The following is a 25105-nucleotide window of genomic DNA, read 5'->3' as shown; positions in this document are numbered from 1 at the left end:
CAGTTCCATGAACTTCAGACTTCAAGTGCCCTGCTTTGTCAGCGCTGTGCGTCTCCCCAGACTCTGTGTTGGTGGCAGGTGGCCCCAAGGAGCCCAGCACTGTGCACTGTGCTTATTTTGTGTAACATTCATCACTGTTAGCCTTTCCAGACAGAGGTTTTCCAGACATGTATTTCTTCCCCCCACTTATAAAAAAGTTTGTTGTAGTATATTCCTCTACAGAAGGTAACAGACATTTTTTGGGACTTGGGAAATGCAGACGTGGAGACAGAAGAGACCCCAGACAGCACCCATGACTGACCATGCAGTGCAAGCACAGGCAGCTTCTGGGTGCCTTTCCTTTTTTTTCTGAACTCAAATTACTGGTTTTTGTTTTCAAGGTTTTTTTCTTTGAAAACATAATAAATAATGATTACTTTGTAAATAAATTGTATCCTTCTCTCCCCTCTACCCATATTTGGCAGCTGCATAGTAATCTGTGTTGATGTTACAGCCTGCCTCAGTGTGCTCCCGGGTGAGGCAGGACCATGTAGGGGGCAAGGGCCAGGGATCTGATTTGTTTACCAACTTTGCCACTTGCCAGCAGTGTGACCACGGGCAAATGTTTTCATCTTTCTCTGTTGAGTTTCTTCTTCTATAAAATGGAGATAATAATTAGTACCAACTTCATTGAGTTGAAAGGATTGAAAGAGTTAAGTGCTTACAATGTGTTTGCACAAAGTAAGTGCTAATCGTGTTAACTGGCAGCAGTCACTCATTATCATCGTCCAGCTTTTCACTAAGATCTTGTGCTTCCAACTTTGTTTTATTTAGGATTGCTAACGTAAGATGTGTCAGGGTGGAATAACCTGATATAAACAGTAGAATTGTGTGTTAGGGCCTTGATACACACTCCCAAGAGGACTTCCACTAGCCCACTCAGTGCTTCTGTGTGAATCAAAAGGAAGGCACCCTGCGTCAAGACACTGTACTACTATCTGCAGGAAACTTTGGTTAGAACAAGATACTCCTAGTTGCTATCATCAAAACAAAACTCTGTAGGAGAAATACACATACACAATGTATATGATGCAGATGACACTTCTTACATGTGGCACCTTTGTGCAGTGTCAGCCTGCAAACCATATACCACTACACTGTTGTTAAACTAAATCGGAATCCTGTGGGTGGGCCTCTGGTGGAGATTCTCTTTTAAAGCTCCCTGAGGGATTCCAGAGTGCAGGCAGAAGTCAACAACTGATTGCTCAGTGACAGCAGCTCTCTGCAACAAAGTATTCTTACAAATCAAAAAATATCTGGAGTCATGAACATAGAATCCATAGCTGCTTTCCAGCATCACCCCCAAAGGTAGCTGGCTTTCAGAGAAACAGCTCCGTGGAACTTGGTCACCTTTAATTAGCCACGTTCAGGGACACCTGCAAAATTTTGGAAGTGGTGTATTAAAAAACTGCTATTTTCTTATCTTTTCTTTTTACCCACAGTTTGTTGACCAAACAAGGGAAAGGGACTGGCATGAATGAGATGGACTGGCTCCAAGTTAAAAATTTCTGCCAGTTAGAATCTCCAGAGCAGCAAGTGAAGATATCGGCAACCGTGAGCACAGTGAGTAGATCACAACCACAGTGCGGCTGGCGGTGCTGCAGGTAACAGGACTTTAACTGGAAAGCAACACCTTAACATTTCAGAACCGTTATCTCAATAGACTTTCAATCTCTTAAGAAATCAACCTTTTGGGCAGCGCCTGTGGCTCAAAGGGGTAGGGCGCCAGTCCCATATGCCGGAGGTGGCAGGTTCAAGCCCAGCACTGGCCAAAAACCACAAAAAAAAAACTATGAAGAAATCAACCTTTTGTTTTTAGCATTTGATTATTGCTTATTTATCACTATTAGTCTTTGGCATAGTTCAGGAAAATACATGGGGTTTTTTCCCCTCCAAAGCCTGGAATTAGAATGAGGGCGTTACCTATTTTATTAGTTCATGGAATCCCAGAAAATGAAATTCTCTGGCTTCCTTAAAAATGCCATTTTCAAGGCTGCTTTCTGTATTTTTTTAAACGAAATATACAATTTTGGTTTTGTGCTGTGTATTTTTGTTTTTGAGTTTGCCTTAGGTGGCTCTGCTTCTAGTCTGTGCTCTGTACACAGCCAGCTGCTCCTCCATGCTCCATTTGGAGACTGCGATGCTGGTTTTTATTTTGTTCGCTCTTATCAGGAAAGTTAGTGGTTCGTCAGCTTATTCCCTTTCCAGCTAGAATTGTTTTGTTAGCTTTCTGTAGATGTCCTTTCTATCCCGATTAACATCAATTTGGTAAAAATTTAACTATGAGGATCTATTCTAAGTTTTTGCTTTTGAGTCTATAAAAAAAATTTAGGGATAGAAAAAATTTTTTTCAAGCAGGCAAAAACTAATACATTTCAAGTAATTAATATCTCAGATAATCTGTGCACACATTGATAATCTTCATTTTTATCTTTCCATTGGCTTCAACTTACACACAGTCATTAATTTATTTCTCTATTTCAGGTGGTGTTTGATATTCGAATTAAAGCCATACAGAAATTAAAATTAATGAAGGAACTAGGTAATCATATACGTTTGCTTTTTTGGTTCTGGTTTAATTTTGTTTTGAGTTTTAATTGAAAAAAAAAGGGAATGTATAAAAAAAGTTTAGGGAAAACTCATGCACCTCCCACACAAAGTGGACTGATGTTAACATGTTGCCATGTGCTCGTTTTTGGTTGAAATATTGAAATAAGTTCCTTTATGTCCTTCTCAGACCTATTCCCTCTGTCTCCCCAGACGCAGCCAATATGTATGATTTGAGTTTGGTGGGTCCAAGTGTTCATATTATAATATATATTAATATATCATACACATGCGTATGTGTATATATTATATTTTCCTACTTACATAAATTCTGTCATACTGAATATAACTGCAGACTCACTGATCATCAGTGTTAGGTTTTCTTTAACCACTTTATTAAGTTATAACTTAACATACCATAAAATTCACTCATTTAAATGTATAATTCAATGATTATCAGTATATAGAATTGTACAACCACCACCACAATCCAGTTGTAGAACACTTTGATCACTCCAAAAAGATCCTTGGACTGATGTGTATTCCAGGCCTCTGACAACCACTAATCTACTTACTTCTGTCTTTATAAATTTGATTTTCTCAACATTTCCTATAAAGGGAACCACATAATATGTAGTGTTTGTGTTGAGCTTCTTTCACTTAACGTACTGTTTTTAAGGTTCACTTACGATTTAGCCTGTATCAACAGCTTATTCTTTTTTCTTGTTGACTCGTATTCCATGGTATGGATATACCACATTGTGTTTATCATGGACAAACATGAGTTGATGGACATTTGAACTCTTTCCACTTTTAGACCTTTATGAGTAATGCTGCTATAAACATTTGCACGTAAGATTTTATGAGGACATGTGCTTTCACTTCTCTTGGGTAGATGTGTAAGATTGGAATTGCTAGTCTTATGACAAATTTATGTTGAACTTTATAAGATATTGCTGTACTATTTTCCAAAGTGGCTGACCCATTTCCATTCCCACTAGCAGTGTGTCACGGTCACAGTTTCTGTACATCTTTGCCAATCTTTGTGAGTGTCTTTTTTTACTTTAGCCATGTTACTGTATTTGAATTGGTATCTCGTGCAAGTTTTGCAAGAACTCAAGATCAATATATAGAAATCCATTTTATTTTTATTCTCTAGCAACAACTAAAGGATATCAGAATTAATAAAACATTTTTAGTTGCATAAATTATCATGAAATTCTTGGGGATAAATTTTTTTAAATATGTGCAAAACTTGTGCACTGAAAAGTAGAAAACATTGCTGTGAGATATTGAAAAAGCTTGAATAACTGGAGCCGTGTACCACGTTCGTGGATCAGAAGACACAGTATCGTTAAGAGGATAATTCTCCCCAAATTGATTTATAGATTCAATGCATTCCCAAAATCCTAGCCTTTTTCTAGAAATTAACAAACTGTTTCTAAAATTTATACAGAAATGCAAAGAATCTAAAGTAGTTATAATAATTTGGGGGGGGAACCCAAATTTGCAAGAGTTACACTATCTGTGTATTTCAAAACTTATTCTAGATGCTATGTTTTGGCATACAGGTGGACATATAGGACAGGGGTCAGCCAACTGTGGCTTACAACCTGTTTTTACACAGCCAGTGAACAGAGAGTAGTTTTTGTACTTTAAAAAGGCAGTTTAAAGAAGAATGTGCAGCAGAGATCCTGTGTGGCTCTTGAAGCCTGAAGTATTTACAGTGAAACTAAATAGAGAATTAAGAAATAGGTTCATAAAGGTGCCAAGGTATTTCCATGCAGAAAGATAGTACAAGGTTGGACAATGAAGTTTATAAACCCATCCTAGAAAAAGTGCTACATACTTCATTGTAAAGTAAAATACGTGAAACCTAGTCACGTAGGCCAGCATCCCACCCTGAACTGGGAAGTCCAAACAGACACTTTACAAAATGAGAACTACCTGTGAGTGACCAGCAAGTACACATGCTCGGACTCACTGGCCAGCAAAGCCATAGTGATGTGCTTCTGTGCCCTAGTACTGACCCGGCCAAGAGTTAGTGAAGACGTGGAGCAGCTGGAGCTCCCATACCCTGGTGGGATTATCAAACGCTACACTCACTTTGGAAAAGTTCTATTCTTTCTTAAAAATTTAAACATGGGTGGCGCCTGTGGCTCAACGGAGTAGGGCGCCAGTCCCATATGCCGGAGGTAGCGGGTTCAAACCCAGCCCCGGCCAAAAAAATCACAAAAAAAAAGAAAAATAAAAATTTAAACATTCACTTACCAGTTCTACTTCTAAATACTTACGAAGAAAAGTTAAAACATACGCCCTGGGTGGCACCTGTGGCTCAAAGGAGTAGGGTGCCAGCCCCATATGCCGGAGGTGGTGGGTTCAAACCCAGCCCCAGCCCAAAAAAAAAAAAATATATATATATATGCCCTTACAAAGACATAAACGTTCCTAACTCACAACTGGAAACAACCCAAATGCCCATGAGCAAGTAAATGGATAAGAAGTTGTATATGTAACCGGAGACACTATTTGTCACTGAAAAGCAGTGAACTGCTAGTTCCACCACAAGCAAAACCCCGATGAGACTCAGTTTTATGCCACGTAAAGGAGGATAGGTGCAGACAACTTGTATGTACGAAATTCCAGAGAAAGAAATCTCAGCTATAGTTAACAGGAGGCGAGTCAAGATCAAGGGGGAACTACAAAGTGGCACAGGAATTTTAGGAGGCAATGCAATCAGTTTGCCCTTGGTTGCCAGGTGTGTATATTTATCAGACTCTATGAACTGGTGGTGTTTTATTATAAGTAAATTATAATTCAGTTAAAAGCCTATGATTTATTAAAATGAGTGGTTCACTGTCTTCCCCTGTAACCAGTCTCTCTTCTTCCTCTCTGGCTGTCCTCCCAACCATTCTTCACGTAGCAGGTGATCTTCCTCAGTACATGTGACCGTCTGCTCAAAGCCCTCTACTGCTTTTCTGTTGCATTTAGGCTGATTCCTTAACCTAGCTACAAGAACCTGCATAATCTGACCCCTGTCTACCTGTAACCTCATTGGGACCCACTTTTCTGCTCATACACAGCATACTTCCCATGCTGACTTCTTTGAGTGTTGTGATACACAGTCTGTCTTCCACCCAAGTCTTAGTACTTTGAACTCTCTCTCAACTCTCTCTTCCCTTCACTCTCTTTCTCTCTTTTTGTAGAGAGACAGGGCTTCACTCTTACAGTGGTATCTGGAATACAGTGGCATCATCATAGTTTACGGCAACAGCAAGCAATTCAATCCCCCTTCCCCATGCCTGTCTAATTGTTTTATGTTTTTAGAGATGGGATCTCCCTGTATTGCCCAGGCTGGTCCCAAACTCCTTCAAGTGATCTTAGTAACTCAGCCTCCCAAGTGCTACCCTGTTTCCCCGAAAATAAGATAGTGTCTTATTTTAAGGTGTGCTCCCAAAGATGCACTAGGTCTTATTTTCAGGGGACGTCTTATCTTTCCTGTAAGTAGGTCTTATTTTCGGGGGATGTCTTATTTTCGGGGAAACAGGGTAGGATTACAGGCAGGAGCCACCACACCCAACCTCCCTTCAGTCTTTATCTGTTAACTTCAGTTACTCATTTAGTCTCAGCTGAAATGTTATTTCTACTTTCATTCCTGACCACACAATCTCAGTTTATCTGCCTATTACACTTTCCTTATACCCTGCACTGCCTTTTTATTTGTGTCATTAACAACTATTGCCCCCATTAGACAAGGCTCTGTGAGGGCCAGGTCCACACTTTTTTGCTTATTGCTGTATTGCCAGTTTCTAGACAGTACCTGGCACTGAGGATACCCAGTTAGTACCTGTCAAATGAAAATGAAGATTATAAGGAGACAGTATTTAAAAAGCATCTTTTAATCTGAGGAACTCCTTGTATAAACTGTCTCAGTTGACTAGAAGTTCACATTATAATTATATGCTAGATTCGTATTACTGTAGTATAAGATACTGAACTCAGGATCACAGAAAGATATTCTTCTGTGATCTAATAAAGTTAGAACTTCTAAGGCCCATGCTGTTCTTCCCCATTCAGAAAGTTCAGCTCTCCCCTGAACCAGCCCCTGATTTATAAAGTCCTACTTTAAGAATTCTGTTTGGACTAAAAAGCTGGTGTGCTCTTTCCCACAAAGCAGAAACTGTATCCTCAGAAATTGTGCATGCTGGTCTTAACCCATTTAATAAACAGAATCACCCAACCTATTTTAAAAACAGGAAGTTCTGATACGTACAAGGTTTAGTTACCACAGTTTAGTTCTATAACATCAGCCCCCCAATAACGTGGTTCAGATTTCAGCAGCCGTCGTGTTAACTGTAACTGAGCACAGCACGCACTTGGCCCTGACTCCCCAGCATCCAGATCACCACACAGATCTCAGAGGTGCAGCAGGAGAGCCCCAGCACTGTGCTGCTCGCAGGTCGGCTGGTGGCTGGTCAGCGCATGCACAGTTCACCACACAGACAGCAAAGGGTGTAGTTGTGTTGCTGCTTTTCTCCCAGCAGTAAACTCATGTGACGTTTTACCAGAATGGATAATTGAAAGAAGAAGTTGACCAACAAAGAAGCAAAGATGTATGGGATTTGGGAATTGTTGACACTGCTGCCACTTGAGGGGCTGTAGATACGCAGCTGAGGAAGTTGGTGGAAATGAACTTACCAGCACGCGTGACGACAATGGGGATGGAGAGGATGAAGCCACCCAGCAGAAGTGAAGCTGACAGAGACTTCTCCTTAAAGGGACTCTCCGAGTACTTCATGAGAATTTTCCAATTACTTTATTGAAAGCACAAAATAAAAATCACTGGAAGCTGATCTGCATCATAAACTGTACCATGAGAAGAAAGCAAGCCTTGTTTAAACTACTTTCCATGTGTGTTTTATAGAGAGAGCATTTTAATCCTCAGGTTCTAGTGTTTTAAATTACAATGTAAATACTAGTTTTACTAGTTTTTCTTTTCGCAACATGTGTAACAGTTTTAAATGTTTTGACAAAAGTTTTTTAAATCCATGGAAAATTGTAATTTTCCCCATTGATGATGATTAAGATTGCTTTGCATTTGTACAGTTGTGCACCATTGTGCAAAGCAAAGAGTGCGTGTACTTGTTTGGGAGGCTGCTGGTTGTGTGTGTACAGGGGAGTGGGTTATGTTTTTGTTTTGGTGTTTTAGTTTACTGTAGCTTTCTTCTGCACTATAGAGTTTCTCTCTTTCATGTCTGTCTGGTGCCCTGACCAGCTTCCTTCTGTTTATAGTTGAGAACAGCTGTTTGAGACCTATTGATAGAAACGGGAAGCTACTTTGTCCAGGTGAGTCTTTTTGGGTATCTTTCAAAAGCTGCATACACTCATACCCACCTAATGCCTTCCAATACATAATATTCTTTTAAAAACTTTTTTTTTTTTTTATAGAGACAGAGTCTCACTTTATGGCCCTCGGTAGAGTGCCGTGGCATCACACAGCTCACAGCAACCTCCAACTTCCTGGGCTCAAGCGATTCTCTTGCCTCAGCCTCCCGAGGAGCTGGGACTACAGGCGCCCGCCACAACGCCCAGCTATTTTTTGGTTGCAGTTCAGCTGAGGCCAGGTTTGAACCCGCCACCCTCGGTATATGGGGCCGGCACCTTACCAACTGAGCCACAGGCGCCACCCTTTTTTAAAAACTTTTAAGAAACTGATTTATAGACATCTGAGTGTCTTACTCATGTGTTCCAGAAAACCTTACTAGAAACAAACACTTAATTTTTTTTTTTTTTTAAGATTCTCACTTTCACCCTCAGTAGAGTGCTATGGTGTCATAGCTCACAGCAACCTCAAACTCTTGGGCTCAAGCAATGCTCTTGTCTCAGCTTCCCAAGTAGCTGGGACTACAGGCACCTGCCACAACAGGGGTCTCGCTCTTGCTCAGGCTGGTCTTGAACCTGTGAGCTCAGGCAATCCACCTGCCTCCACCTCCCAGAGTGCTGGGATTACAGGCATGAGCCACCGCGCCCGGCCCACTTTGCTTTTCTAAGTGAACACTTGTCTTTGTGATTGATTATCCAGTCCTCACTTTAGTCATGTTTATATTTTTCTAGCTTTATTTTCAAAGGTTTTTTGTTTGTTTTGCTGATTTTATTATAATACCAGTTATGGAATAAAGTCTTTGGTTCTCATCTCTGTAACACCTCTTACCATTAAACTCAATTTAGTCTAAGTTTCTTTTTTTTTTTTGAGACAGAATCTCACTATGTCACCCTTCATAGAATACCGTGGTGTCACAGCTCACAGCACCCTCAAACTCTTGGGCTCAAGCGATTCTCTTGCTTCAGCCTCCCAAGTAGCTGAGACTACAGGCACCTGCCACAACACCTAGCTATTTTTTGGTTGTAGTTGCATTGTTTGACAGGACCAGGCTGGATTCAAACCCACCAGCTCTGGTTATGTGGCTGGCACCCTAGCGCTGAGCCTAGTCTAATTATCGATGGTAATCACAATCACAATTTTAAAGTTGGAAGAAGCTAGTTCATCATTCATTGATCAATTCAGAATATGTGCCTTTTAATCCATATTGACAGTAGCTGTTTGAACAAGTCATTTTTATTGAGTAGGAAACTAGAACATTCCTAGTTGCTTCTGAGCACTGTTGTATAGATACAGGAGTAAACATGGGAGTGTAGAAACAGAAAATCAGGCCTAGCCACAGTGCATGTCGCCCTTTTGTCTGAAATGCAACTCATTTTTCTTCTTTTTTGATATTCCTGATTTTCAAAGAAAAACTGATTTCAGTATATTATTTTGCTTAAAGAGGTAGGAATTAATAGCATGCCTCACATTATCGAAACTCTTTACAGTGCCAGATTGTTATACTTTGAAGGAAGCAGAACTGAAGATGGGGAGTTCGTTGGGCCTGTGTCTTGGAAAAGCACCAACTTCCTCTCAGGTAAAATAAGTTCATCTGTCAGAGTAAAATCGACCTTTCCATAACCAGAATGTCTTAATTTTATAATTAGTACCATAACCACTCCAGTAATAACCTTTTTCTTGAAAAGTTTTTCTTTTCCTTAAATGATACATTTTATTTTAGGAGTATGTATTTATTTAAATATAAAATATTATGCCAAAGCATATTTATAAAGTTCTTTTCTGTGAAAATTTTGTAGTTAAAAGGGATTTTTAAGATTGTGCAGGCACCATGTTCAACCACTATATTTCATAAATTCTAAGATACATTCGGATCTTAGTATCTATGAGATTAGGTTGTATCGTACAGTTGGTGGCATTCTGCAGTTATAGCTACACTTGGCTTTTTTTTTTTCTCTCTTTTAGTAGTACATAAAATAATATAATAGTGGCATTTTAGATTTAATGAAATACAGTATATTGATTTTGGACTTCGTGACTCTGTACAATAATATAATAGTCTCTCAGCAACCTCTCTTTCCTCTTGACTTTATCACTGTTCAATTTCTATATAAAATATCATCAGGTTACCTGGCCAGCGGCCCTGCCTAGTTAATCAGCTTATTATAGAAGGCCATAATGATATTCTTATTGTTAATACCCTAGCAGAGTAAGCTGGACTCATATCAGGTTTCCCGTGATTTGTGGATTCACTTAATTAGTTTTCCAACTACTTTGCCTTCATTTTGCTTTCCCTTGAACTCTAGCAAATAACAGTGATGAAGCTGATAGGAAGGAAAACATGACAAGTGATGTTGAGTTAGAAAAAGCAGAGCTATAAGGAACTGAATTGACAAGAGATGAGATTTTCATTTTTCCTTGGAGTCTTGGGAATTATAACATACAGAATTCTAGGCAGAAAATAAAATTATAATCAAGTGACTCAGAGAACAAATAATTGCTTTTAACTATGTATAGTAATTGGAAAGTGCCATAGGCAGTTTCTGAGACGAGGTGGAGCTCACGGGAGAAGGAACATGTGCAGGAGGGGTTGGTAAGGAGTAAAACACGGTGATGGAGCATTTCTTTACATCCTTATGTAGGTGAAATTATTTTTTAAATTATAGCATTGGATTACTCAACATAGTCTCACTTCTACATAATTTGAGATTTTCATTAAAGTTTCATGGACCCTTGGCTTTACTTTTACTTTCTTGAAAGCAAATAATACATGCATTGAATTTTTTAGTTCATGCTAAAGTTCATTCATACTTCTGTGTTGGTCTTAGCTGTTCCTGTTTTTCGCAATGGGCAGTGATGTTCAGCCTGGCACAGAGATGGAGCTGATGGTGGAAGAAACAACGTCTGTGAGAGACGTAAGTGATTTTACTTTTTATATTCAGGTGAAGGTATTGAGCACGGGGAGCCAGAGGCATCCTGTGTTAGGGTTTGGAGCACCTCAGGCTGGGGACTATGTAAAATACTTCAAAGAATTACATGTGCCTACTAAAGGAATAGTATGGAGAGCTTGAAAACTGGTGAACCAACTGGAATTTTTAATTGAAATCACTATTTTTTTCCCGATTACCAATAATATTATGGAAATTTGGAAGCTACAGAAATAGATTTAAAGAAAAAATGAAAACCGTTCATCATCTCAAGCCCACTAATATTACCATTTGGCATATTTTTGTAATATTTTATATATACATAAACACAGGTATCAGTGTTTGTATATATGTGTGTGTGATACATAAATGAACAATTATGTCACTGTTATTGACAACTGGGACTTTCAGTATTAGAAAATGAAGAGACAGGTAAAATCAAGGCGATTAAATAAAAACCCATACTTCTAAATGTGAACTGAGTCTGAATGAGCTTCATGTATTTTTTCTTTCTTTTTTTTTTTTTTTATTGTTGGGGATTCATTGAGGGTACAATAAGCCAGTTACACTGATTGCAATTGTTAGGTAAAGTCCCTCTTGCAATCATGTCTTGCCCCCATAAAGTGTGACACACACTAAGGCCCCACACCCCTCCCTCCATCCCTCTTTCTGCTTCCCCCCCCCATAACCTTAATTGTCATTAATTGTCCTCATATCAAGATTGAGTACATAGGATTCATGCTTCTCCATTTTTGTGATGCTTTACTAAGAATAATGTCTTCCACTTCCATCCAGGTTAATACGAAGGATGTAAAGTCTCCATTTTTTTTAATGGCTGAAAATAGTATTCCATGGTATACATATACCACAGCTTGTTAATCCATTCCTGGGTTGGTGGGCATTTAGGCTGTTTCCACATTTTGGCGATTGTAAATTGAGCTGCAATAAACAGTCTAGTACAAGTGTCCTTATGATAAAAGGATTTTTTTCCTTCTGGGTAGATGCCCAGTAATGGGATTGCAGGATCAAATGGGAGGTCTAGCTTGAGTGCTTTGAGGTTTCTCCATACTTCCTTCCAGAAAGGTTGTACTAGTTTGCAGTCCCACCAGCAGTGTAAAAGTGTTCCCTTCTCTCCACATCCACGCCAGCATCTGCAGTTTTGAGATTTTGTGATGTGGGCCATTCTCACTGGGGTTAGATGATATCTCAGGGTTGTTTTGATTTGCATTTCTCTAATATATAGAGATGATGAACATTTTTTCATGTCTTTGTTAGCCATTCGTCTGTCATCTTTAGAGAAAGTTCTATTCATGTCTCTTGCCCATTGATATATGGGATTGTTGGCTTTTTTCATGTGGATTAATTTGAGTTCTCTATAGATCCTGGTTATCAAGCTTTTGTCTGATGGAAAATATGCAAATATCTTTCCCATTGTGTAGGTTGTCTCTTTGCTTTGGTTATTGTCTCCTTAGCTGTACAGAAGCTTTTCAGTTTAATGAAGTCCCATTTGTTTATTTTTGTTGTTGTTGCAATTGCCATGGCAGTCTTCTTCATGAAGTCTTCCCCCAGGCCAATATCTTCCAGTGTTTTTCCTATGCTTTCTTTGAGGATTTTTATTGTTTCATGCCTTAAATTTAAGTCCTTTATCCATCTTGAATCAATTTTTGTGAGTGGGGAAAGGTGTGGGTCCAGTTTCAGTCTTTTACATGTAGACATCCAGTTCTCCCAACACCATTTATTGAATAGGGAGTCTTTCCCCCAAGGTAAGTTCTTGTTTGGTTTATCGAAGATTAGGTGGTTGTAAGATGTTAGTTTCATTTCTTGGTTTTCAATTTGATTCCAAGTGTCTATGTCTCTGTTTTTGTGCCAGTACCATGCTGTCTTGACCACTATGGCTTTGTAGTACAGACTAAAATCTGGTATGCTGATGCCCCCAGCTTTATTTTTGTTACAGAGAACTGCCTTAGCTATAAGGGGTTTTTTCTGGTTCCATACAAAACGCAGAATCATTTTTTCCAAATCTTGAAAGTACGATGTAGGTACTTTGATAGGAATGGCATTGAATAGGTAGATTGCTTTGGGAAGTATAGACATTTTAACAATGTTGATTCTTCCCATCCATGAGCATGGTATGTTCTTCCATTTGTTAATATCCTCTGCTATTTCCTTTCTGAGGATTTCATAGTTTTCTTTATAGAGGTCCTTCACCTCCTTCGTTAGGTATATTCTTAGGTATTTCATTTTCTTTGAAACTATGGTGAAGGGAGTTGTGTCCTTAATTAGCTTCTCATCTTGACTGTTATTGGTATATACAAAGGCTACTGACTTGTGGACATTGATTTTATATCCTGAAACATTACTGTATTTTTTGATGACTTCTAGGAGTCTTGTGGTTGAGTCTTTGGGGTTCTCTAAGTATAAGATCATGTCGTCAGCAAAGAGGGAGAGTTTGACCTCCTCTGCTCCCATTTGGATTCCCTTTATTTCCTTGTCTTGCCTAATTGTATTGGCTAGAACTTCCAGCACTACATTGAATAGTAAAGGTGACAGAGGACAACCTTGTCTGGTTCCAGTTCTAAGAGGAAAAGCTTTCAGTTTTACTCCATTCAGTATTGGCTGTGGGTTTGTCATAGATAGCTTCAATCAGTTTCAGAAATGTGCCACCTATGCCTATACTCTTCAGTGTTCTAATTAGAAAAGGATGCTGGATTTTATCAAATGCTTTTTCTGCATCTATTGAGAGGATCATGTGATCTTTATTTTTGCCTCTGTTAATACGGTGGATAACGTTTATGGACTTGCGTATGTTAAACCAGCCTTGCATCCCTGGGATGAAGCCTACTTGATCATGATGAATGACTTTTTTGATGATAAGCTGTAATCTATTGGCTAGGATTTTGTTGAGAATTTTTCCATCTATATTCATGAGTGAGATTGGTCTGAAATTCTCCTTTTTGTTTGGGTCTTTTCCTGGTTTTGGTATCAGGGTGATGTTTGCTTCATAGAATGTGTTGGGGAAGATTCCTTCTTCCTCAGTGTTTTGGAATAATTTCTGCAGTACAGGAATAAGCTCTTCCTTGAAGGTTTGATAGAATTCTGGAGTGAAGCCATCTGGACCAGGGCATTTTTTGGTTCGAAGATTTTTTATTGTTTCTTTGATCTCAGTGCTTGAAATTGGTCTGTTCAGGAGCTCTATTTCTTCCTGGCTGAGTCTAGGGAGAGGGTGTGATTCCAAATATTGATCCATTTCTTACACATTGTCAAATTTCTGGGCATAGAGTTTCTGGTAGTATTCAGAGATGATCTCTTGTATCTCTGTGGGATCAGTTGTTATTTCCCCTTTATCGTTTCTGATTGAGGTTACTAGAGATTTTACTTTTCTATTTCTAGTTAGTCTGGCCAATGGTTTATCTATTTTATTTATTTTTTCAAAAAACCAACTCCTTGTTTCATTAATTTTCTGAATGATTCTTTTGTTTTCAATTTCATTGATCTCTGAATTGATTTTGGATATTTCTTTTCTTCTACTGAGTTTAGGCTTAGATTGTTCTTCTTTTTCCGATTCCATAAGATCTCTTGTGAGATTGTTGATGCGCTCTCTTTCTGTTTTTCTTTTTTTTTTTTTTTATTGTTGGGGATTCATTGAGGGTACAATAAGCCAGGTTACACTGATTGCAATTGTTAGGTAAAGTCCCTCTTGCAATCATGTCTTGCCCCCATAAAGTGTGACACACACCAAGGCCCCACCCACCTCCCTCCTTCCCTCTTTCTGTTTCCCCCCATAACCATAATTGTCATTAGTTGTCCTCATATCAAAATTGAGTACATACGATTCATGCTTCTCCATTCTTGTGATGCTTTACTAAGAATAATGTCTTCCACGTCCATCCAGGTTAATACGAAGGATGTAAAGTCTCCATTTTTTTTAATGGCTGAATAGTATTCCATGGTATACATATACCACGGCTTGTTAATCCATTCCTGGGTTGGTGGGCATTTAGGCTGTTTCCACATTTTGGCGATTGTAAATTGAGCTGCAATAAACAGTCTAGTACAAGTGTCCTTATGATAAAAGGATTTTTTTCCTTCTGGGTAGATGCCCAGTAATGGGATTGCAGGATCAAATGGGAGGTCTAGCTTGAGTGCTTTGAGGTTTCTCCATACTTCCTTCCAGAAAGGTTGTACTAGTTTGCAGTCCCACCAGCAGTGTAAAAGTGTTCCCTTCTCTCCACATCCACGCCAGCATCTGCAGTTTTGAGATTTTGTGATGTGGGCCATTCTCACTGGGGTTAGATGATATCTCAGGGTTGTTTTGATTTGCATTTCTCTAATACATAGAGATGATGAACATTTTTTCATGTGTTTGTTAGCCATTCGTCTGTCGTCTTTAGAGAAAGTTGTATTCATGTCTCTTGCCCATTGATATAAGGGATTGTTGGCTTTTTTCATGTGGATTAATTTGAGTTCTCTATAGATCCTACTTATCAAGCTTTTGTCTGATTGAAAATATGCAAATATCCTTTCCCATTGTGTAGGTTGTCTCTTTGCTTTGGTTATTGTCTCCTTAGCTGTACAGAAGCTTTTCAGTTTAATGAAGTCCCATTTGTTTATTTTTGTTGTTGTTGCAATTGCCATGGCAGTCTTCTTCATGAAGTCTTTCCCCAGGCCAATATCTTCCAGTGTTTTTCCTATGCTTTCTTGGAGGATTTTTATTGTTTCATGCCTTAAATTTAAGTCCTTTATCCATCTTGAATCAATTTTTGTGAGTGGGGATAGGTGTGGGTCAAGTTTTAGTCTTTTACATGTAGACATCCAGTTCTCCCAATACCATTTATTGAATAGGGAGTCTTTCCCCCAAGGTATGTTCTTGTTTGGTTTATCAAAGATTAGGTGGTTGTAAGATGTTAGTTTCATTTCTTGGTTTTCAATTCGATTCCAAGTGTCTATGTCTCTGTTTTTGTGCCAGTACCATGCTGTCTTGACCACTATGGCTTTGTAGTACAGACTAAAATCTGGTATGCTGATGCCCCCAGCTTTATTTTTGTTACAGAGAACTGCCTTAGCTATACGGGGTTTTTTCCGGTTCCACACAAAACGCAGAATCATTTTTTCCAAATCTTGAAAGTACGATGTTGGTATTTTGATAGGAATGGCATTGAATAGGTAGATTGCTTTGGGAAGTATAGACATTTTAACAATGTTGATTCTTCCCATCCATGAGCATGGTATGTTCTTCCATTTGTTAATATCCTCTGCTATTTCCTTTCTGAGGATTTCATAGTTTTCTTTATAGAGGTCCTTCACCTCCTTCGTTAGGTATATTCCTAGGTATTTCATTTTCTTTGAGACTATGGTGAAGGGAGTTGTGTCCTTAATTAGCTTCTCATCTGGACTGTTATTGGTCTACACAAAGGCTACTGACTTGTGGACATTGATTTTATATCCTGAAACATTACTGTATTTTTTGATGACTTCTAGGAGTCTTGTGGTTGACTCTTCAGGGTTCTCTAAGTATAAGATCATGTCGTCAGCAAAGAGGGAGAGTTTGACCTCCTCTGCTCCCATTTGGATTCCCTTTATTTCCTTGTCTTGCCTAATTGTATTGGCTAGAACTTCCAGCACTACGTTGAATAGTAAAGGTGACAGAGGACAACCTTGTCTGGTTCCAGTTCTAAGAGGGAAAGCTTTCAGTTTTACTCCATTCAGTAAAATATTGGCTGTGGGATTGTTATAGATAGCTTCAATCAGTTTCAGAAATGTGCCACCTATGCCTATACTCTTCAGTGTTCTAATTAGAAAAGGATGCTGGATTTTATCGAATGCTTTTTCTGCATCTATTGAGAGGATCATGTGATCTTTATTTTTGCCTCTGTTAATATGGTGGATAACGTTTATAGACTTGCGTATGTTAAACCAGCCTTGCATCCCTGGGATGAAGCCTACTTGATCATGATGAATGACTTTTTTGATGATAAGGTGTAATCTATTGGCTAGGATTTTGTTGAGAATTTTTGCGTCTATGTTCATGCGTGAGATTGGTCTGAAATTCTCCTTTTTGTTTGTGTCTTTTCCTGGTTTTGGTATCAGGGTGATGTTAGCTTCATTGAATGTGTTGGGTAAGATTCCTTCTTCCTCAATTTTTTGGAATAATTTCTGCAGTACAAGAATAAGCTCTTCCTTGAAGGTTTGATAGAATTCTGGAGTGAAGCCATCTGGACCAGGGCATTTTTTGGTTCGAAGATTTTTTATTGTTTCTTTGATCTCAGTGCTTGAAATTGGTCTGTTCAGGAGCTCTATTTCTTCCTGGCTGAGTCTAGGGAGAGGGTGTGATTCCAAATATTGATCCATTTCTTACACATTGTCAAATTTCTGGGCATAGAGTTTCTGGTAGTATTCAGAGATGATCTCTTGTATCTCTGTGGGATCAGTTGTTATTTCCCCTTTATCATTTCTGATTGAGGTTACTAGAGATTTTACTTTTCTATTCCTCGTTAGTCTGGCCAATGGTTTATCTATTTTATTTATTTTTTCAAAAAACCAACTCCTTGTTTCATTAATTTTCTGAATGATTCTTTTGTTTTCAATTTCATTGATCTCTGAATTGATTTTGGATATTTCTTTTCTTCTACTGAGTTTAGGCTTAGATTGTTCTTCTTTTTCCAATTCCAAAAGATCTCTTGTGAGATTGTTGATGTGCTCTCTTTCTGTTTTTCGAATGTAGGCATCTAAAGCGATGAATTTTCCTCTCAAAACTGCTTTTGCAGTATCCCACAGGTTTTGGTAGCTTGTGTCTTCATTGTTGTTATGCTCAAGGAAGTTAATGATTTCCTGTTTTATTTCTTCCTGCACCCATCTGTTATTCAACAGAAGATTGTTTGGTTTCCATGCCTTTGGGTGGGGTCGAGCATTTTTGTTAGAGTTGAGTTCCACCTTTAGTGCCTTATGATCGTCTGAGAAGATACAAGGTAAAATTTCAATTCTTTTGATTCTGTTGATATATGTTTTGTGTCCCAGGGTGTGATCAGTTTTGGAGAATGTTCCATGGGGTGATGAGAAGAATGTATATTCTTTATCTGTGGGATGGAGTGTTCTATATGCATCTATCAAGCACAGTTGTTCTAGGGTCTCATTTAAGTCTCTTATATCCTTGTTTAATTTCTGTTTAGAGGATCTGTCCAGCTACTGTAAGAGGAGTGTTAAGGTCCCCTGTTATGATGGTATTATCAGATATCATATTGCTCAGACTGAGTAAGGTCTGTTTCAAGAATCTGGGAGCATTTAAATTGGGTGCATAGAAATTTAGAATTGAAATGTCTTCTTGTTGTATTTTTCCCTTGACCTATATAAAGTGACCATCTTTGTCTTTTTTGACGTTAGTTGCTTTAAATCCACATGTATCTGAAAATAAGATTGCAACTCCTCTTTCTTCTGAATTCCATTTGCCTGAAAAATTGTCTTCCAACCGTTGACTTGGAGCTTTAATTTGTCTTTTGAAGCCAGGTGTGTTTCTTGCAGACAGCAAATGGATGGCTTGTGTTTTTTAATCCAGTCAGCCAATCTATGTCTCTTCAGTGGGGAATTCAAGCCATTAACATTTATTGAGATAATTCATAAGTGTGGTAGTATTCTATTCGTCTTATTTTGTGAGAGTCCATTGCTTAGTTTTATCTTTTGCATCCGTGTGGAGGTTTGGTTCTGTCCTTTAATTTCTTAGTTCTTACTTTGCTGCTGATCCATTGTGGTGGTCAGTGTGCAGAACAGGTATTTCCTGTAGAGCTGGTCTTGTTGTGGCGAATTTCCTCAATGTTTGTATATCCGTAAATGATTTGATTTCTCCGTCAATTTTGAAGCTTCGCTTAGCAGGGTACAGAATTCTGGGCTGGAAATTGTTCTGTTTAAGTAGATTAAAGGTAGATGACCATTGTCTTCTTGCTTGGAAAGTTTCATTAGAGAAGTCTGCGGTCACTCTCATGGATTTGCCCCTGTAGGTCAACTGGCACTTACTCCTGGCAGCTTGCAGAATCTTCTCTTTTGTCTTGACTTTGGACAGGTTCATCACAATGTGTCTTGGAGAAGCTCGGTTAGAGTTGAGGCGACCTGGGGTCCGATAGCCCTCTGAAAGCAGTGTGTCAGAATCTTTGGTGATATTTGGGAAATTTTCTTTTATAATATTCTCTAGTATGGCTTCCATTCCTCTGGGGCATTCTTCTTCCCCTTCTGGAATTCCTACAACTCGTATGTTGGAACGCTTCATAAAGTCCCATAATTCTGACAGTGAACGTTCTGCTTTCTCTCTCTTCTTTTCTGCCTCTTTTACTATCTGACTTATCTCAAAAACTTTGTCTTCTACCTCTGAAATTCTTTCTTCTGCATGGTCTAACCTGTTGCTGATACTTTCCATTGCATCTTTAAGTTACCTGATTGACTGTTTCATTTCCTTCAGCTCTGCTATATCCTTTTTATATTCTTCATATCGTTCACCTCTTATTTGATTCTGTTTTTGGATTTCCTTTTGGTTATTTTCCACTTTATTAGCAGTTTCCTTCATTGTTTCCATCATTTCTTTCATTGTTTTCAACATGTGTATTCTAAATTCCCTTTCTGTCATTCCTAACATTTCTGTATAGGTGGAATCCTCTGCAGTAGCTACCTCATGGTCCCTTGGCGGGGTTGTTCTGGACTGGTTCTTCATGTTGCCTGGAGTTTTCTGCTGATTCTTCCTCATGGGTGATTTCTTTTATCTGTTTCCTTGCCCTAATTTTCCTTTCACTTCCTCTTGCTCTTTAAGTTTTCATGCCTGTGGACTAAGGGTTACAGGACCAGAAGGGTGAGAAGGTTTAAGAGCAAAAAAGGGATGAAAGAAAGGAGGACCGAGTGATAAGAAAAAAATAAGAGAAAAATAGAGAAAGGAGAGGGGGTGGGTAAAAGGAATATTGACAAAAAGAAGAGAGGCACAGAAAGAGGGAGACAGAGCAATATAGGTGTACAGTAGGGTACTTTGGTACAACCTTAAAAAAAAAAAACCACCTTCTGGGGGTGCCCAGTGGGGTGGTTCCCTTGAGGTCAGCAGCTCTTTGCTAACCTGATCAGACACAGTACCCCACCTCCACCAAGTAGAGAGGAAAGACAAAAATGCTATAAATCAAACCAAAACAAGCAAACAGAAAACTTTACGGGATAAAATTGGCTGGAAAAAACAAATAATAGCGGTAGAAACACTAACAAAAATGAAGTTCTAATTATTGAAATAGGCAGCAATGGGAAATTATAATTAAACTAGAAAAATTGAGAAAGAAAAAGGATCTGTATGGAAAAGGTTGAACTTAAAAAACAAAACAACAATCCACAACGTCAAAATAAACAAAAAAAACCAACCAAACCAAAAAAAAAAAAAAAAAAAAAAACCACAACCAAAAACAAAGCAGTATGTATATGTTATTGAATATTGTCTGGGCAACACGTGGTCTTCTGGGGTATGAGATGTTAATCACAGTTCTGGTACGACTGGAGGGTGCTAGTTTCTCAAACCCCAGCAGGTAGACACCCTAAATCTCTCTTCAGCCCACTTAAAAGGCACTTTGAACTTGTTCACTTACTGAGCAGAAGCTTTCTCAGGGAAGTGCTTGTCGCTGGAATCACTGCTGACCTGTGTGTCAAAACTGGTCTCCCTCTGCCCCCGAGGGTTAGGGCTGCAAGGCGGCTCAGACCCCGCCCTTAGGCTACTTGGTCGCTGGGTTACCAGCTCCCACCCAATTCCAGCTCTGCGACCCTGAGGGCGGAGCTTGCCGGGGCAGATCGCTCACAATGTCTGCCTGTGACCCAGAGCCAAACACTATTAGCTCCGTCTGGCTCAGCGGCTCAGACTGGGGCCCTAGACAAAGGCCAAAGTTCTCCGCACTCCCGCTCAGGCTCTCCCCAAGGCACTTCAGCTGAGTGCCAAGTCCAAAGACACCAAAACAGTTCACAGGTAAGGCCTTTCTGGTTTGCAGTCTCGCTGCTACTGAACTTACAGTTGCAGGCGGGTTTAGACGGATTGAACACACGCGACCACTTGCCGGTTTTCCACTGTTTTAGTCCTCCTCTTGGGGTCCAGAAGTCTCTCGCTGACTCCCTGTATCCTCTCAGTGGTGATGATAGGCAGATCCCACCAGCCAGAGATGCCTGGAGTCCTATATCCCCAGACTCACGGTGCCCAGATGCAAGGAAGCTGTTACTCGGCTGCCATCTTGCTCTGCCTCCCTCTTTCTGTTTTTCGAATGTAGGCATCTAAAGCGATGAATTTTCCTCTCAAAACTGCTTTTGCAGTATTCCACAGGTTTTGGTAGCTTGTGTCTTCATTGTTCTTATGCTCAAGGAAGTTAATGATTTCCTGTTTTATTTCTTTCTGCATCCATCTGTTATTCAACAGAAGATTGTTTAATTTCCATGCCTTTGGGTCGGGTTGAGCATTTTTGTTAGAGTTGAGTTCCACCTTTAGTGCCTTATGGTCTGAAAAGATACAAGGTAAAATTTCAGTTCTTCTGATTCTGTTGATATTTGTTTTGTGTCCCAGGATATGATCAATTTTGGAGAATGTTCCATGGGGTGATGAGAAGAATGTATATTCTTTATCTTTGGGGTGGAGTGTTCTATATGCGTCTATCAAGCGTAGTTGTTCTAGGGTCTCATTTAAATCTCTTATATCTTTGTTTAATTTCTGTTTAGAGGATCTGTCCAGCTACTGTAAGAGGAGTGTTAAAGTCCCCTGTTATGATGGTATTATCAGATATCATATTGCTCAGACTGAGTAAGGTCTGCTTCAAGAATCTGGGAGCATTTAAATTGGGTGCATAAATATTTAGAATTGAAATGTCTTCTTGTTGTAGTTTTCCCTTGACCAATATAAAGTGACCATCTTTGTCTTTTTTGACGTTAGTTGCTTTAAATCCACATGTATCTCAAAATAAGATTGCAACTCCTCTTTTCTTCTGAATTCCATTTGCCTGAAAAATTGTCTTCCAACCCTTGACTTGGAGCTTTAATTTGTCTTTTTAAGCCAGGTGTGTTTCTTGCAGACAGCAAATGGATGGCTTGTGTTTTTTTTTTTTTTTTTTTTTTTTTTTTTTTTTTTTTATTGTTGGGGATTCATTGAGGGTACAATAAGTCAGTTACACTGATTGCAATTGTTAGGTAAAGTCCCTCTTGCAATCATGTCTTGCCCCCATAAAGTGTGACACACACTAAGGCCCCACCCTCCTCCCTCCATCCCTCTTTCTGCTTCCCCCCCCCATAAACTTAATTGTCATTAATTGTCCTCATATCAAGATTGAGTACATAGGATTCATGCTTCTCCATTCTTGTGATGCTTTACTAAGAATAATGTCTTCCACTTCCATCCAGGTTAATACGAAGGATGTAAAGTCTCCATTTTTTTTAATAGCTGAATAGTATTCCATGGTATACATATACCACAGCTTGTTAATCCATTCCTGGGTTGGTGGGCATTTAGGCTGTTTCCACATTTTGGCAATGGTAAATTGAGCTGCCATAAACAGTCTAGTACAAGTGTCCTTATGATAAAAGGATTTTTTTCCTTCTGGGTAGATGCCCAGTAATGGGATTGCAGGATCGAATGGGAGGTCTAGGTTGAGTGCTTTGAGGTTTCTCCATACTTCCTTCCAGAAAGGTTGTACTAGTTTGCAGTCCCACCAGCAGTGTAAAAGTGTTCCCTTCTCTCCACATCCACGCCAGCATCTGCAGTTTTGAGATTTTGTGATGTGGGCCATTCTCACTGGGGTTAGATGATATCTGAGGGTTGTTTTGATTTGCATTTCTCTAATATATAGAGATGATGAACATTTTTTCATATGTTTGTTAGCCATTCGTCTGTCATCTTTAGAGAAAGTTCTATTCATGTCTCTTGCCCATTGATATAAGGGATTGTTGGCTTTTTTCATGTGGATTAATTTGAGTTCTCTATAGATCCTGGTTATCAAGCTTTTGTCTGATTGAAAATATGCAAATATCCTTTCCCATTGTGTAGGTTGTCTCTTTGCTTTGGTTATTGTGTCCTTAGCTGTACAGAAGCTTTTCAGTTTAATGAAGTCCCATTTGTTTATTTTTGATGTTGTTGCAATTGCCATGGCAGTCTTCTTCATGAAGTCTTCCCCCAGGCCAATATCTTCCAGTGTTTTTCCTATGCTTTCTTTGAGGATTTTTATTGTTTCATGCCTTAAATTTAAGTCCTTTATCCATCTTGAATCAATTTTTGTGAGTGGGGAAAGGTGTGGGTCCAGTTTCAGTCTTTTACATGTAGACATCCAGTTATCCCAACACCATTTATTGAATAGGGAGTCTTTCCCCCAAGGTAAGTTCTTGTTTGGTTTATCAAAGATTAGGTGGTTGTAAGATGTTAGTTTCATTTCTTGGTGTTCAATTCGATTCCAAGTGTCTATGTCTCTGTTTTTGTGCCAGTACCATGCTGTCTTGAGCACTATGGCTTTGTAGTACAGACTAAAATCTGGTATGCTGACGCCCCCAGCTTTATTTTTGTTACTAAGAACTGCCTTAGCTATACGGGGTTTTTTCCGGTTCCATACAAAACGCAGAATCATTTTTTCCAAATCTTGAAAGTACGATGTAGGTACTTTGATAGGAATGGCATTGAATAGGTAGATAGCTTTGGGAAGTATAGACATTTTAACAATGTTGATTCTTCCCATCCATGAGCATGGTATGTTCTTCCATTTGTTAATATCCTCTGCTATTTCCTTTCTGAGGATTTCATAGTTTTCTTTATAGAGGTCCTTCACCTCCTTCGTTAGGTATATTCCTAGGTATTTCATTTTCTTTGAAACTATGGTGAAGGGAGTTGTGTCCTTAATTAGCTTCTCATCTTGACTGTTATTGGTGTATACAAAGGCTACTGACTTGTGGACATTGATTTTATATCCTGAAACATTACTGTATTTTTTGATGACTTCTAGGAGTCTTGTGGTTGAGTCTTTGGGGTTCTCTAAGTATAAGATCATGTCGTCAGCAAAGAGGGAGAGTTTGACCTCCTCTGCTCCCATTTGGATTCCCTTTATTTCCTTGTCTTGCCTAATTGTATTGGCTAGAACCTCCAGCACTACGTTGAATAGTAAAGGTGACAGAGGACAACCTTGTCTGGTTCCAGTTCTAAGAGGAAAAGCTTTCAGTTTTACTCCATTCAGTAAAATATTGGCTGTGGGTTTGTCATAGATAGCTTCAATCAGTTTTAGAAATGTGCCACCTATGCCTATACTCTTCAGAGTTCTAATTAGAAAAGGATGCTGGATTTTATCAAATGCTTTTTCTGCATCTATTGAGAGGATCATGTGATCTTTATTTTTGCCTCTGTTAATATGGTGGATAACGTTTATAGACTTGCGTATGTTAAACCAGCCTTGCATCCCTGGGATGAAGCCTACTTGATCATGATGAATGACTTTTTTGATGATAAGCTGTAATCTATTGGCTAGGATTTTGTTGAGAATTTTTGCGTCTATGTTCATGAGTGAGATTGGTCTGAAATTCTCCTTTTTGTTTGGGTCTTTTCCTGGTTTTGGTATCAGGGTGATGTTTGCTTCATAGAATGTGTTGGGGAAGATTCCTTCTTCCTCAGTTTTTTGGAATAATTTCTGCAGTACAGGAATAAGCTCTTCCTTGAAGGTTTGATAGAATTCTGGAGTGAAGCCATCTGGACCAGGGCATTTTTTAGTTGGAAGCTTTTTTATTGTTTCTTTGATCTCAGTGCTTGAAATTGGTCTGTTCAGGAGTTCTATTTCTTCCTGGCTAAGTCTAGGGAGAGGGTGTGATTCCAGATATTGATCCATTTCCTTCACATTGTCAAATTTCTGGGCATAGAGTTTCTGGTAGTATTCAGAGATGATCTCTTGTAATGGCTTGTGTTTTTTAATCCAGTCAGCCAATCTATGTCTCTTCAGTGGGGAATTCAAGCCATTAACATTTATTGAGATAATTGATAAGTGTGGTAGTATTCTATTCGTCTTATTTGGTGAGAGTCCATTGCTTAGTTTTATCTTTTGCATCACTGTGGAGGTTAGGTTCTGTCCTTTGGTTTCTGAGTTCTTACTCTCCTGCTGATCCATTGTGGTGGTCAGTGTGCAGAACAGGTTGAAGTATTTCCTGTAGAGCTGGTCTTGTTGTGGCGAATTTCCTCAATGTTTGTATATCCGTAAATGATTTGATT

General features: G+C 39.0%; 1 protein-coding gene across 6 annotated transcripts in view; it reads left to right on the top strand.

Annotated features, from left to right (window-relative positions):
- Positions 1-25105, top strand: part of USP40 (ubiquitin specific peptidase 40) — a 91106-nt gene that overhangs the window by 34456 nt on the left and 31545 nt on the right. For all 6 annotated transcript variants that reach the window (XM_053597284.1, XM_053597283.1, XM_053597285.1 and 3 more), the window contains 5 exons: positions 1482-1602; positions 2524-2581; positions 7879-7932; positions 9457-9545; positions 10795-10881. In XM_053597284.1, the coding sequence (XP_053453259.1) occupies positions 1482-1602; positions 2524-2581; positions 7879-7932; positions 9457-9545; positions 10795-10881 (409 nt within the window). The remainder of the gene's footprint in view (positions 1-1481; positions 1603-2523; positions 2582-7878; positions 7933-9456; positions 9546-10794; positions 10882-25105) is intronic.

The sequence above is a fragment of the Nycticebus coucang genome, chromosome 7 (assembly GCF_027406575.1).
Source record: "Nycticebus coucang isolate mNycCou1 chromosome 7, mNycCou1.pri, whole genome shotgun sequence".
In the NCBI taxonomy this organism is placed as follows: Eukaryota; Metazoa; Chordata; class Mammalia; order Primates; family Lorisidae; genus Nycticebus; species Nycticebus coucang.
The sequence above is the reverse complement of the archived record's forward strand: the minus strand, read 5'-3'. Positions and strand labels throughout refer to the sequence as shown.